The 14378-nt window shown below is 37.0% G+C and overlaps 1 protein-coding gene across 2 annotated transcripts; it reads right to left on the bottom strand.

The window, feature by feature from the left end:
* Positions 1-856: 856 nt before the first annotated feature.
* LOC114301616 (protein FAR1-RELATED SEQUENCE 3) lies at positions 857-13812 on the bottom strand. 2 transcript variants are annotated; one of them, XM_028246578.2, is made up of 6 exons: positions 13615-13812; positions 8922-11241; positions 8726-8815; positions 7806-7955; positions 3215-3331; positions 857-1427 (listed from the first exon to the last, which is right to left on the bottom strand). In XM_028246578.2, exons 2-6 carry the CDS (start codon positions 11163-11165, stop codon positions 1383-1385), a joined length of 2646 nt encoding a protein of 881 aa, XP_028102379.2. In that variant the 5' UTR covers positions 11166-11241; positions 13615-13812; the 3' UTR covers positions 857-1382. The 2 variants fall into 2 exon arrangements, with proteins under 2 accessions (XP_028102379.2, XP_028102380.2); XM_028246579.2 differs by having other exon boundaries at positions 8922-11330; positions 13615-13791.
* Positions 13813-14378: the final 566 nt, after the last annotated feature.

Raw genomic sequence — 14378 nt, 5'->3', positions numbered from 1 at the left:
CCACTATTGTTTATAGTTGCCCAAACTTGAAAGCAGAGTTTGCTTACAGAATTGTATTTGCTAGATTCATCAATAGATTAAGCATGATGGCAAGATCCTTTTAGAGCGAAATACTTCAGCGACAGAACAAATTTTAAACCGCAAAAGAACAAAAAATCATAAATATGTATTGAGAGAGATTTCAATGATATGGATTTCCCAATCACCCCATTTTTGATAAATTTTACTTTCTTTGTTCAATTTGAAAAATGTTTAATTAATGCCCCTTTATTTCTTACCTTCAAACATAATTATAGTTTTATACGAGGGATAGTTTTGGAAACTTGCACATTTTGTCTTTGGACTACACGAGATGGACAATCTTTTTTGGGACATCCTAAAATGAAAGATGAACAAATAAAATGAGAAGGAAAGATCATCATATTTTTTTAATCTGTGATCATTAAGATCTCTAAGCAAGATCAATATAATATGAAATTTGCACAGCAACGTCAATCTTTTATTTGTGAAATTTGTACAAAACATCAATATTGCAGTTTCAAAACATCAATCTTTTAGAATGAAACCCTGTATTAGTCTTTCCCATTCAAATTATATCCCACTGTTCTTCCTTACCTCATATCTCAAATGAAGTAACGATGAAACCCTAATATTATACAGCATTTGATTATCCAAAAAATTTTCTTTTTAAATGTTATATAGCATTTGAATCTGACTGCATAAAAGGCATACCTTTCTTTTACAATCAACAAATTACAAAACACGCAAGCACCAAAATTTATCATAACTAAAATGATCCCACAAATATATGAACGTGCTAATTACAAATGCAACTAAAATCAAAGCTCGTCTCACATGTTAGAAAGTAAAATCAGCAGATTTATTTCACTTACACAGCCAACCAGACCCACTATTCTTTTTTTGTTCCAAAAAAACTCGCAAAGATGCACAAGCGAAGCACCAATGCTCGAAAAGACTATAAACAAACACAATGAGAAGTTTACAGCTAACAGAATTTATCGACGGATTTACCATTTCCCTACAAAGAAAATCTAGAAAAAAAATAAAATAAAATAAGGAGCATACACAATTGTCTCTTCTCTTTCCCTGAGGTGAGGCATCACAATCCCTAACATTTTACACACAAGAATATCACTCTTCGATGCTTGGACTCTAGGTTTTTGCTAAGTTACATGTACAATATGTAAGAACAATGCTTAAATGGAAAGGCAAGAGATGCTAGGAAACTTAATAGACAAATAAATCAGAGCATCCCCAACTCACTAGGAGCGGTAGCTGAATAGTGTACATTAACCAAATACCTTCTTCCATCACAGTAAGACGGTCAGACACCAAGCTACAGAACAGAAACGACATCATCTCTACTTCCGTTGCTTTTTCGATGGAGTCTCTGACTGCGACTCAGCCTGCCAAAATAGAAATTCACATCCAGATAAGAAAAATCAAAGTCACGACAAAAGGGGTTGGCAAGTGGCATTGTTCTTATGTTTACTTCAGTTACACAATGCCGTTACAATTCCACATTCAGAAATGCAATTAAAGACAACAAATTAGACAGTTGAATAGAGCCTCATATCAGGATAGAACAACAGCAACATTCATTTTGTTATCACATAAACGCTGTAATGGAGTTTAAAACACATGGACTTGAACTACTATTCCTGGTAGGAACGCCCAGATCACAAACACTACCATTGTGACCAAATTAATCGCAATATGCTTGGACCAGGCCCTAGGAATGGACAAGAGATTAAGAACCAACAACATGAAAGCTATGAAGCAGAGGCACAGGTACGAGTACTGGTACGATACAAGTACGTCGATATGATAAAGTTTAAAAAAAGTAGGGTACAGGTACGGCTTGGTATGTTTGTAAAAAAAAATATCTATTTTTAATTTGGAGTAAAGCAAAAATTGATTAAATCGTTTAATTTGTCAAGATATAACCCACAATTAACATTTAATGTCAAAAGTAAAGGTATAAACCAAAATTAAATATCATTATATTAAATAACTTACAAATCATAACTTAATTTTAAAATCATGCTAAGTATAAAACTAAAAATAAAAAACAAGTATAGAAAAAGGAATTTATCTGGGTATATACTAGGTACGTCTGGGTACGCCAAAAATTAAGAAGAAAAAAATTGGGTATGTGTTTCGTGTACCCGGTACGTATGCAAAAGTACTATACGAAATACCATATGCCGGTAAGTACCTAGTACGGGTACGCCATGTTTGTCGAAGTACCCATGCTTCATAGCATGAAAGTATCACATGCACGAACTCATTTAAAAATATCCACTTGGCATAGTACTTGCTATATGAAAAACAGTTCGGCTCAAAACAGCCAAAAAGACAACTTCAATTTGAGTGACTTGAGTCAGCATCTTAGGGGACAGATTGCACACATTGTGGAAAGTTTAGAGAATGTGGGTGCCTTTTGAGTGTCCACAGTATCTGAGAAAATATATTTAGCTACTTGTGCATAACTGAAGGGAAAATGCAGGCCACATTTAGAAATTTTGAGAATCAACAATTTTGAAAATTGTAAAAAATAATTTGGATAGAGAGATTCTAAAACGAACCCCTACTCGTACCTTTTTAGTGCCATGTAATTGTTTACATTTTGACCATAGTTGCCAAAAACACTAATATCCCAGTGATTGAAGGTTTGGAGCACACATAACAAAATGTGTAACATCTTTAGACCACACTAGATTTACCAATCCAAATATTTGTTCGTCTAGTCATTTCCTCAATGTATTCCTTGTGAGAAAATGCGTGTATATATATAACACCTGACTCGATATATATCCAAATTTAGAGTCTAGAAAAGATTTGACAAGAGAATATCTAAAGAAATGGTTCATAAACAAGTTATATAGGATAAAGAAATATATTTTTTAAATAAACTCGGCTTGACTCAACTAAGCCTTTTCCTAACTACTTTGGATCTACTACATGAATCCTGCTACGCCATTTTGCTCAATCAAGGGCCATAATCTCAGTTAAACCGCAAGCTAACATGTCTTTCATTATTATCTCAATCCAACTTTTATTTTAGTTCTCCTTTTAGTAAAACAAAATATTAAAAATGCAAATTTTGCCTTAATTAGTCGGCAGACCCTTACAAGGGTAAAAAACCATTGAAAGTAAATTATCACAATACAAGCAGGTAGATAATGCTTACAGCGATCGAGAGCTGCTCACGGATGTAGGCCATTGATCTCAACATGGCACCAAGAGTATCCCTTGACACCTGGAATTTAACATCTGATTCTCCAGAAGTTGTCTCAGTGTCTTGGAGCTGAAAAGATAGGATAGAAGAATGTCAACAACAAATGAACTAAATAAAGTAAAGCGTGTCAAAGGATGCATGGAAAGAACTTTGGCAACAAAAGGGTGCCTGCCTACATCAAATGAATAACCAATCCCAGTACCACATATCGAACATTCATGCATCAAATATTGTTAAGCATGCATCTTTATTTATGGATGCAATTGGCTTTTGGGAGTGTGCGTGGGAGTTGTAAGAACAATCCCAACCCAATAAGCTGAAATTTGGACTACATTTCCCCTACAAGGATTGATTGAATTCGGAAAGCCAACCTGACCCAAGTTTGGCTTGGGCTTCAGTCAAGGCATTAGGCAAGCTCTCTTGAGATATACTTTTATTAATTATTTCAACGACTACTGATGCTTTTCTTTACCAAGGAATTCAGAAGAATGAAAATTTCAATCTCTATAGTTTCGAATCAATGGTTGCAACCACTGCCAATTTTCACCTTGTAGGTTTTTATGAAGTTTAAGGCATTTCAGTAATTTTCATATTAGGACAGAGGCTATAGTTTTGGTCAATGGCCAGCAAACAAGTTATGCTTTAAGACGGTATTTGTGTAATTTTGATTAATCCTTGCGAGATGAGCTCTTCTTCTTTCTCTCTTATTCTTGCACAGCTACAATATTACTGATCTCAGGCTACTGTTCAAAATCCCAGGACAGCCCTCTTTCGAGTTTCAACCCCAAAGTTGCATCCAATCAAGCCTTAACCAACCCTAAACCCTTCCATACCTCCTACCATTCAATTTAATGATCAAAACACTAAATTAGCCACTGTTCAGACCCTTCAGCAATGCCAGTTTTGAAAAACCCACAATCTGGCCGTTTAAAAAACCAAGCCAATTATAGCCCTTTGCAATTCATATATCCAGAACCTTACTTTAACAATTCACAACCTAAAACCTCAAAAATTTCCTAATTTTCAATTCTCCCCATTTGAATTTGTTCCCCATTCTTCCTACCTATTTTCACCAAGTTCTGGCTTGCTTTCTGCCTGTCTATGTGCAACGAGAGTGAGCATGTGAGAAGGTTGAGATTAGAACATGCATAGAATTCTACCATTGTCTAGAAACAAATTCAAAATTTAATTATTATTAATTAAATGCATGTGTTCCTCCAATACGCCAAGAAGCACATTCAGAAGCACTGCCAGATATGCTTCTCAAATACCTAACTTCTAATTTTTTTTTGATCAGCAACAGATAAGTTTAATTTTATTAAGGCTCATGGCCAAAAAGAAGAGAGGATAAGGCATCCTCAACAAGGAATAAGAAAAAAATACATCCAAAAAGACAACCAAACCAAAAGACCACCAACTACAAACTATACAAAACAAACCGACACCAAATCTGAAACAATCAAAAAAAGAGGGATCCCACGGAACATAGGACTCGCCGAAGCCCAAAAAGACGCCAAGTATCTCACTCTATCCCATAAATAATCTATATCCCTAGTTCCTCCTTCGAAGATACGCCCATTCCTCTCCAACCAAATGACCCAGAAGATTGCAAAGACTACACAACTCCAAAGAACTTTAGCCCTCTTTGACCTTCCAAAAACTTGAAAATCAAATAATAGCAATCGAGCAACTCCTTTAGGAGCCACCCACTGTACATTGCCCAAACCAAACACCCTATTCCACAAAAGCCCTGCCACCTAACTTGTAATTTTAATCCATTTTAGGTCCATCAAATGCCTTTTGCAGCATTTCCTTCGAAATAAACAGAACCCTTCCAAAAGCAATTCCATACGTGGCCAGAAACCTACTTAATAAACCCAATCATTCCTTCAATCGAGGAACCAACCTGGCCACCTGAAAACAACGGAAATGAAAAAAACTACTTTTGCTTTTGGCAGCCCCAAAGACAGGCCTAATTTCCATCCTTTCTTGCATTATTGAAATCCCAAAATCATAATGCTTCTTATATCTATTGCAAACCCAATAACCCCATAATTTTATCAGCCTTCCCACCACCAAAAACAAAAAAAATCACAGCCAGTCCCTAAAACCTCCTAACATACAGTCATACATTTGTTTGATAACTTGTAGAAACCTAAATAGAGTATACCATTGGCACAGATTAATTGTTAGGGTAAATTACAGTGACTCCTTTTTATGACAATTATAGAGACCTCGTCTCAGGTTTCTGAAATGACACTAACCTCCCTTCAAGTTTACTTTTGAGTTTCACCTTCCCCCTTCCATTAGTTGACCGTTAACTTGACTAACAAATTCTGCTGAGATAACCAGTTTATTTTATTTCAACTCCCATTTTTATGTATAGACATAAATACCCGGAAATTCTATTTGCATATCACAGAAATCTCAGTACACACCATTTATGCCACTCGGATGTGAACTTCGAACAAAAGTCAAATGTTCAGACATAGATTTCCGAACAAAAAATGTGTTCGGAAGTTTATATTCAAACTAAATGTATATCTAAACAATTCATTTTGTAACTTTTGTTTAGAATTTTATATCCAAATGACACAAATGGCATTATGAGATTTTTTGTGATGTATGAATATAATTAGGCTAAATACCCTTCATATTTAAAGTAAGGGCAATGATTGGTGGCCACAAATTCTGTGGCTCAAATGGCCCGAAAACCCCAAAACGGTCGTTTTGGCGTTTTCGGGCCATTTGAGCCACAGAATTTGTGGCCACCAAACATTTTCCTTAAAGTAAAGTAAAAGACAAAAATACTCTTGTTTCTTCCCCCTCCCAAAACCCATCCCACAAGACCTCCTTTCTTTCTTCCCCTCCCAAACCCACACCACACCCCTGAAGAAGTCAAAAGAAATTGATGCAGGAATGGAAACACAATAAATTGCTTCAATTGGTTCAATCAAAAGCAACTTTGATAGTGCAGAGAGAGAGAGAGAGAGAGAGGGAGGGAGAACAAATAAGCTTCTTGCTAAACTAAGAAGTTTAGGAAAAACTGTCGATAAGATTCAAGAGCAACTTTGTGCATAATCTAAAGGAGACAAATAAATTAAATTACAGCTCATAAGGATTGTTAATGACGAACCGTTGCCGAATGATTATGAAACGGACAATGAGTACAGGGGAAAGTATGGACAACACCACCACCACCACTACCACAGCAGCACACCACCACCATCCAACAACCCTTTTTCTCCTTTCCCCTTCCCCAACGAACACCCAGGTTCCTTCCACCATCACTCCCCTTACTACTGTGAACAACCCATTTCACACTCTGCACTACTATCCACACCACCCCTTATCCAACATTGCACCCATCACACACCCACCTCTGCCTCCACCCCTACAGTGCACCACCACCCTCTAGCATAAAGCCACCTTCTAGACGAGGAATGAGATTGGGGCATTTTGTCAAACACTTTATGTGCGCTAGATCAAAACCATCATTGGCATGGTGCAAATACTGAACAAGACAAGCTTGGTGTCGATAGGAAGCATATATGGATTGGTGTTGATGGTCCTAGTCATGGGCGATGGGCTTGGTGTTGATGGTCTTGGTCTTGACACTAATCCACTGCCACACCATCTCTTTTCTAATTTGTCCTTCCACAACTAGCTCATCATCAATCCCAGACCTTCACAACTTACCGGTTGATCTCACCTCACACAATATCACCTCCTTTGTCACCATCAAATTCTGGTTGTGGTGGATGGTCATAGGGAAAGGAAGGGGAGGAGTGGTTGTGGTTATGGTTGCACTCGGTAGAAGGCCAGGAGGTGGAGGCAGTGTGGGATGGTGCTGCAGATGATGGTGATCATGAAAGGGATGGGTCAGATCATAGAAAGAGGGGGGATGAATTGCAGGTTGTTTGGTTGTAGATGATTGTGTTGTTTGGTTATAAAAATAGAGGGCATTGTGGTTAAGTATGTTTGCTTACGAAAACAATAATATATATAGAAAAATGTCTCATTAAATGCAAAGATAAATTAGTAAAACAACACCTTCCGCTAATGACATTAGGGGAACAAGATGACAAGGGAGATCAATGTCATGTCAAAAACCTCACGAAAGGTTAATGAAATTATTACAAACCTCAGTGGAGGTCACTGTAATTCATCCTTTAAATGATATCCTTATTTGTAGAAGAGTGTTCTCCCATAAATCCTACATCATTAAGCTTTGGCAAATGGTTATCTAACATAGAGAAAAATGCTTATAGTGTTGCAAAAGAACCAAGAATACAGCAGTAAGCTTTTAGATGAAGTATCAATGAAATAAAGGCTGATTGTGACTAGTATTGAATGTTCTGCTTGAAGAAGAACCAAGAAGAATCATCCAAGTAATTCAGAGAATTAACAACCCAACACCAAACACCCACCCCACCCCACCCCACAGACAGGAAGGAAGAAAAATTAAATAAATGAGCATGCCAAATAAATAACCAAATTTGCAGAATATTATAAAATATTATGATATTTGGGTTTGACATACCTTCAGATTTATGACAGCAACCCTATTAGCAGGGGTAGACAGCTGTTCACTGATGTAGGACATCGATTTCAACATGGGCTCCAGTGTGACCTTTGAAAGCTGAAACTTAACTTCTGATTCTCCAGATGTTGCCCTGCTATAATCTTGCAACTGCAAGTGACAAATTTAAACATCAATTCTTGGCAATTTCCAACTCCATGGCTAGAAAATATCAATAGCAAAAGTCTTATACCGAGGCTACATATGGTTCTCAAATAGCCCATGAAAGTTTTATAATGCCCCAAGGACCAAAATAAATGTAATGAATCTTGAAACATTTCTTCTATTTGAAAATTTCTCTGTATGAAGCTCTCCCCAAAAAAAAAAAAAAACTTCTGTGGTAAGGGAAAAAAAATTATACAAAACAAGCACCAAAATGGGATGCAGCAGTATAAGTACGTATGTAACAAAAAAACTATACAACTAATACAGCAACTCCCTAATCCAAATGCTCCACAAATCCAATGAGCTGTCTAAAGAAGGATAAACTATCCCTGGTATCCAAATATAAGAATCACCAATTTATTTCCACCCATATGCCCCACATGATCCATATCACACGAAGTGGAGCTTCATTCCTAGCTTCTTCTCTTACCAAGCAGCCCTTCAACTAAGAAATAAATCTTCTATTTAGTCCCAAAAAAGGAAGAAATAACTGTCTCTAATCTATGGAAGAGACACAATGCCCAAACAAAGCCAACAATGATCCAAACTTTATCCTCACTCTACAATGAATAAGTGATTTCCGAATAAAAATATGGATAGGAAATACAAGAAATACAATTATATCAAATATGAGGCAAAGAGAAAGCCTCTAAAAATTAATTGATCAAATAAAAAATTTGCAAAGGGAACCTTATATGAAAACCTGCAGTGCATACCTTCAGGTTGATAACGGCAACTCTATTTGCAGGTGTTGAATTCTTATTCTCCATCACCCAAGTCATAGACTTAAGACAAGGAAGAACCGCCTGTGCAAAAGAAGGAAAAAAAAAAAGAAAAAAAGAAAAGAAAGTCATGTTCCATAATACCAGAAACCACAGATGTATTGAGCAACAAAATATATATTTCCCCTACCATGTTATCAGGATGACCATCATCACGGTGAAGAGACACGGGAGCCATGCGCGGCAAATTCAAATCAGCAACAGGTTGAGCAGGAACACTAGCATCATTAAGATTAAAGCGGCGTGTAATTTCATCTTGTCGTGGCCAAAGTAAAGGGGGCATATCTGGAGCCAAATTAGAGGTCCTCTTGTCATCATAACCAACCCCACTAGTGTGTGAGCTAGGGGGTGCAACTTTCGCTACGTTTTTCTTCATAGCAGCCACCTTCTTTCCTCCTTCCCCAAGAGCAACCATTGCCACGTTAAAGGTCTCTGGAGCTATTGCCCCTTCCTCCGCATATTTGATTGCTTCCCTGCAAAGATTGTTGTACCGCAATGTGAGTGACTCCTGACCTTGAAGTTCAAAGCGTTCATCAAAGCCAGCCCCACTTTTGGCATTAGTTGTCCATCGCTTCAAGATATAATGAGATGGCAGAGTAAGTACATTTGTCACGGTAAAAACTGTCAAAATGTGCCGACAAAGGATACCTAAATACTCAAACATCTGGCAGCTGCAACTAGCTCTCATCTCTGGCCCATTCAATGTGACAATATACGCTTTGTTGTCATCCTCAAATTTTGCAACCCTAAACGTGCTAATAGCGCCATCACCCTCAATCTTATTTGCGGTATACACAAAGGTCTCAACTAACTCATCTTGAAATTTTGCAAATATTTTCCTTGTGTAGAGATTTGCTGCCTGTTTCTCCATAGGTGAAGGTGTCCTCAACACTGGTGCGGTGCATATGGTGTCAAAATCTGCTTCTATTTCGTTTTCAAACGAATTCTCTAAAGCTCTTTCATACTGTCTAAAGAACATGGGTAAAGTCGTTTGCTGGTTTACATAACCATCAAAAAAGGAACATTGAAGTCCTTGGCTTGGAGAAATTGCAGCAAAAAAAGTATCCCGAAAAAACACAGGAACCCATTGTGCCCGTGCATTATATAAAGATTGAAGCCAATCATTCCTCCTGAGATCATATTTATTGAGGATAGAATCCCACGATGATTCAAATTCTTCAATTGTCTCAGTCAAGTTGATACAATTATACAGCTCCACCTGAAAATTAGGATACACATGACATACATGAGCCAATTTTTCCTGGCCTTCTCTTAATACATCCCACTTGTTAAAACAATGGCGGATTTCAGGGAAAACCTGCGCAACCGCTGCTTGTATGGCTTTGTCCTGATCTGTGATTATAGAGACAGGAGCTTGATCATTCATCGCAGCAAGAAATGTCCTGAATAGCCATACAAACGTAGCCTCAGATTCATCTAGAAGTAGTGCACAACCAAACAAAACCATCTGTCCATGATGGTTCACCCCCGTAAACGGAGCAAATGGTACTCTATACTGGTTCACTCTGTACATTGTGTCCAATGTAACAGTATCACCAAAACGACCATAAGCAGATCTCGACCTTGCATCTGCCCAAAATACATTAGCCATGCGATTATCTTCATCAAGTTGTATTGCATAATAAAAACCAGGATTCTCAGCCTGCATTTTCTTGAAATAATCCAGCAGATTCTGAGCATCCTTCCCTAATGTCTTCTTTCGACTGGCAGGTCTAGCAGCATAACTCAAATGCCCCGTGTTCTTAACTGCACTACTTGATTCTACAGGAGGAGCATTCCTAGCTCCATGATTTGTTTCAGCAGAGATACGATTTCCGTCCATGGACACGTACATGACACCACTAGGAACGACGCCCACACCTTGGTAAGTTTCAGCCATATTCTTTACAGCACCAGCAAAATGCCTGCGCGGTCTAAGGTAATGCAGCTTACTAGGACTCACTGTAGAGTGACTATGCTCCTTCACAAATTTTGTCACAACCCATTTATCTTGATCCTTTAACTCTATTCTGAGCAATGCATCACAGCTATCACCAGCCATTCTTTTTAAACCATCTCTGGCGCATAAAAACTCCAGAACAGTAACCGTCGCATCAGACTTGGAACGGCTATACTGATTAACACGGGTGCTAAAACCCACACGCCTGGCATACTCATCATAAAAAGTCTTCGCAACATCTTCAGAATCAAATTCCATACCCACATGTGGCTCAGCACCCCCATCGTCATCCTGAGCTGTAGAATTTCCAGCTGCGTTTGCTGCTTCGCCATTATTGGGTTCAGCATCTTCATCATCAGCAGTGGCATGGTGCCCCATGTTCCCCTCTTCCACGTCAATCACTTCGACATTCATGTCAAACCCTTTAAATTACGAAGTAATGAATATTATGATCTGTAGGCCAACAACATTGGTATGCTCTCCTTTTCATCTGAAACAATGGTGATGCCAATCAGCATAAAATGTCAACCATTCAAGCTTGTTAGAACATATTACAACACAGATAACATCGTGATTAAACTGCATAAAGAAAGTCCAGTAAGTAACAAGAAGAAAAGAAAAAAAAATGTAAGGTACTGTTGACCTTGAATACTAAGAAGTCATATAAAACGATCAAAAGACCTATAATGTTATAAGACTCATAACCCTTCCGAGACCCCAAGATGTAACCACACCTAAATTTCTTTTCCACTCATTTATCTGCCAAGAAAACTCAAGAAAACAAATGAATTATATTTCTAATCCTAATTATGTCACTACAACACAAAGAGAGAAAAGAGAACTTATACGGAGATACAACTAGGCAGTGTTTGGCAACATGAAATAGAATTAGACACCCCAATCCCAAATTAGTTGTTGGTGTGCTTTAATAGATTTGGAATTGCCATTCAAATCCAATTGCACACGGCCCAATCCCAATCATATTAGTCATCCATCTCATGTAAAATTGAGGATCCAATAAAAAACTCAATAGACAAATGACTCTCGCGCTCTTATTGTTTTCATAATGTAACGCCAATAGTTTTGGTTGATAGGAGATGGTGACAATATCGATGGCAAAGGAATCAGTAGTGCCGATGGTGTTAACAATCCCAATACCAAGATTCATGAGAAAGGATAGCTAGAAAGTGGATAAAATTCAAGAAACATTAAGGGAAGAAAAGTCTTGAGAACAATGACACAACATAATAGAAAATGGTTGAACCTTCCAATTGTCTTTGCAGATTTAATGAAGGTCTAACTTTTCCATTTTCGTAGACTTATTTGGTATCTTTTTTTACCACCATTGATCACTTCTTTTTCTTTTGCTTTTTCATAGATCTTTCAGCCTACCTATGATTCTCTAGTTCAATTCTATTTGGAATTGCTTGTCAAACCCATTTGGATTTATAACATTATCTTTGTACATTATGGGTTGTTTAATTTTCTAATTGAAGACTCTATGGATAGTGAAGACATTTGAACTAGAGGTGCTCGCGGATCGGTTCAAGTCGGGTTTTCTATCAGCCAGTTACTTGAACCGAATGCACCAGGTCATGAAATTAATTTACCGTCATCAATCGATCTGTTAGTCAAAATCGACTGTATCAAACCAAACGGTTTGGTGGTCAGATTAGTCCGTGATACAAAAACACAACTTATCTACCTCAAACTCTATTCGAAACCTTAATTAAATTCGAGTATACAACTAAACTCACAAATATTTATTGGGTGAAGGAGAACTGAGGGGAGGGAACTTGTTGGGGGTGAGAGAAACGAATAGATAAGAGAGAAGAGAGAGAGTGAGAGGGGGATTTCGTTGGGATTGAAAGAAGCGAATAGACAAGAGAGAAGAGAGAAAGTCGGTCGTAATGGAAGAGAGAGAAAGATACTTCGCACTGGAAAAGACTAAAGACAGAGTCAACAAAGACTCCTAGTGTACTGTGTAAGTCTATGGGAATGGTGTACTGTGTACTCTGCTTAAGTCTCTATGGGAATAGTATAATATATAAGTGTTAATGGGAATAAGCTGATAATGCTACTTGTAAGATCTGTATTGCCTGCAAGATGACATGATGATAAGGGTAATCTCCAATAACTAATAGAATGAAGCCATGTATTCATGAACCTCTTTAAGTTAGATTGCCGGTTGGTTCGGTTTAAGCAATAATTTTTTTTCTCACAACCGTTACTGACCGACCAGAGAATATTTTTCAGCTTTTCCAGCTAACGGTTGACCAATCTGAATGCAGATCTGACCGTTATGTTATGTGATGGTTTTCATCAGGTCGGGCAGTTATACGAATAGCCTAGTTTGAACTATATCCCTACCTTGATATTCAATTATTTATTTAACGAGTGAATGGATTCCAAATAGATTCAATTCAGTACAACTTTGTGAAATAAAAAAGATATAATTCAGAGAATAATCAATAAAAAGCAGAAAGAACATAACATTCTATCCAAAATTAGACCTTTAAACATAAAGTTGTTCAAAAAAACAATCTTTATTGTAATTGAATGGCATATGCTTGATAAGCTTCGAGACAAACCAGCTACAAGCCTAAAACTTATTAATCATTATGAACCCAGTTAGGGAATTAGATGGAAAAATATAATGAAATAGTTTAAACAGCAAGATATACAATACCTCAAACTCTTAATATAACACATTAAGCTAACATACCCAAAACTAAAAATCAAAAATTGATCATTTTTATTCAAAACCCAAAACAAAACTATATCATCCCTCATATTGAAAATACAATATGCAAATACGTACAAAAAATACTGAATTCAAGCTATAAAAGAGAGAGAGAGAGACCTGGGTAAAGAAGAATTGTCAATTGAAGCATGTTTTTCCAATCAGGACAAGGAACAACTATGAATATATGTATGTATACATAATGGGTAGCTATGGAAAGAGAGAGAATTGAGAGAAAGGAGAGATGGAGTTTACATGAGAGAACGATTCAAGTGAAATTTTCAAGCCCTAGCAATAGTCATTATTTGGTCTTAAGTTAGGGCAATAAGCAGAGTCCGGTTCGATTCTCATGCCGGTTCGGGTTGAAGCGGGACTGTAAAATGTATCGGATCGGGTTAGTTTGGGATTATCCGGGTCCAATCCTATCGGATAATCTAGTCGGTCCTCTAATTCTCATGGACCTGAAAGGAGTGGCAAAATTTTTTGACCTCATTGTATTTGATCTAATCTAATTTTAATAAAAATATATTTTGGAAAGCATTGACATATATAGTTGAGTATAAGGGGGTTGTTTGGAGTGTATTAAATAAGTGTATTTTTTATTTTTTTTATTAAAAAATTAAGGAAAAAAATATGGATGTTTGGGTTAACTTTTTTATTTTTTATAGAAAAATGTGTATTAAAAAATTGTATAAATTAGTGGGTAGGGAAAAATTAGGATTGAGAATTGTGCAGCCGCAATATTTTTACTTTTAATAAATAGTGATAACTTTTTAACTTTTTAAGTAATTTTTTGACTTTTTAACTTTTTTTTAACTTGCCAAACTTTGCCAACAATAAGTAAGTCCCACCTTCTTAAAAAAAAACCAAAAAAAGGATAAGTA

Source organism: Camellia sinensis, chromosome 14 (genome assembly GCF_055761805.1).
Source record: "Camellia sinensis isolate YWXY chromosome 14, ASM5576180v1, whole genome shotgun sequence".
NCBI lineage: Eukaryota > Viridiplantae > Streptophyta > Magnoliopsida > Ericales > Theaceae > Camellia > Camellia sinensis.
Note: the sequence above shows the minus strand (reverse complement) of the source record. Positions and strands in the feature narration are given on the sequence as shown.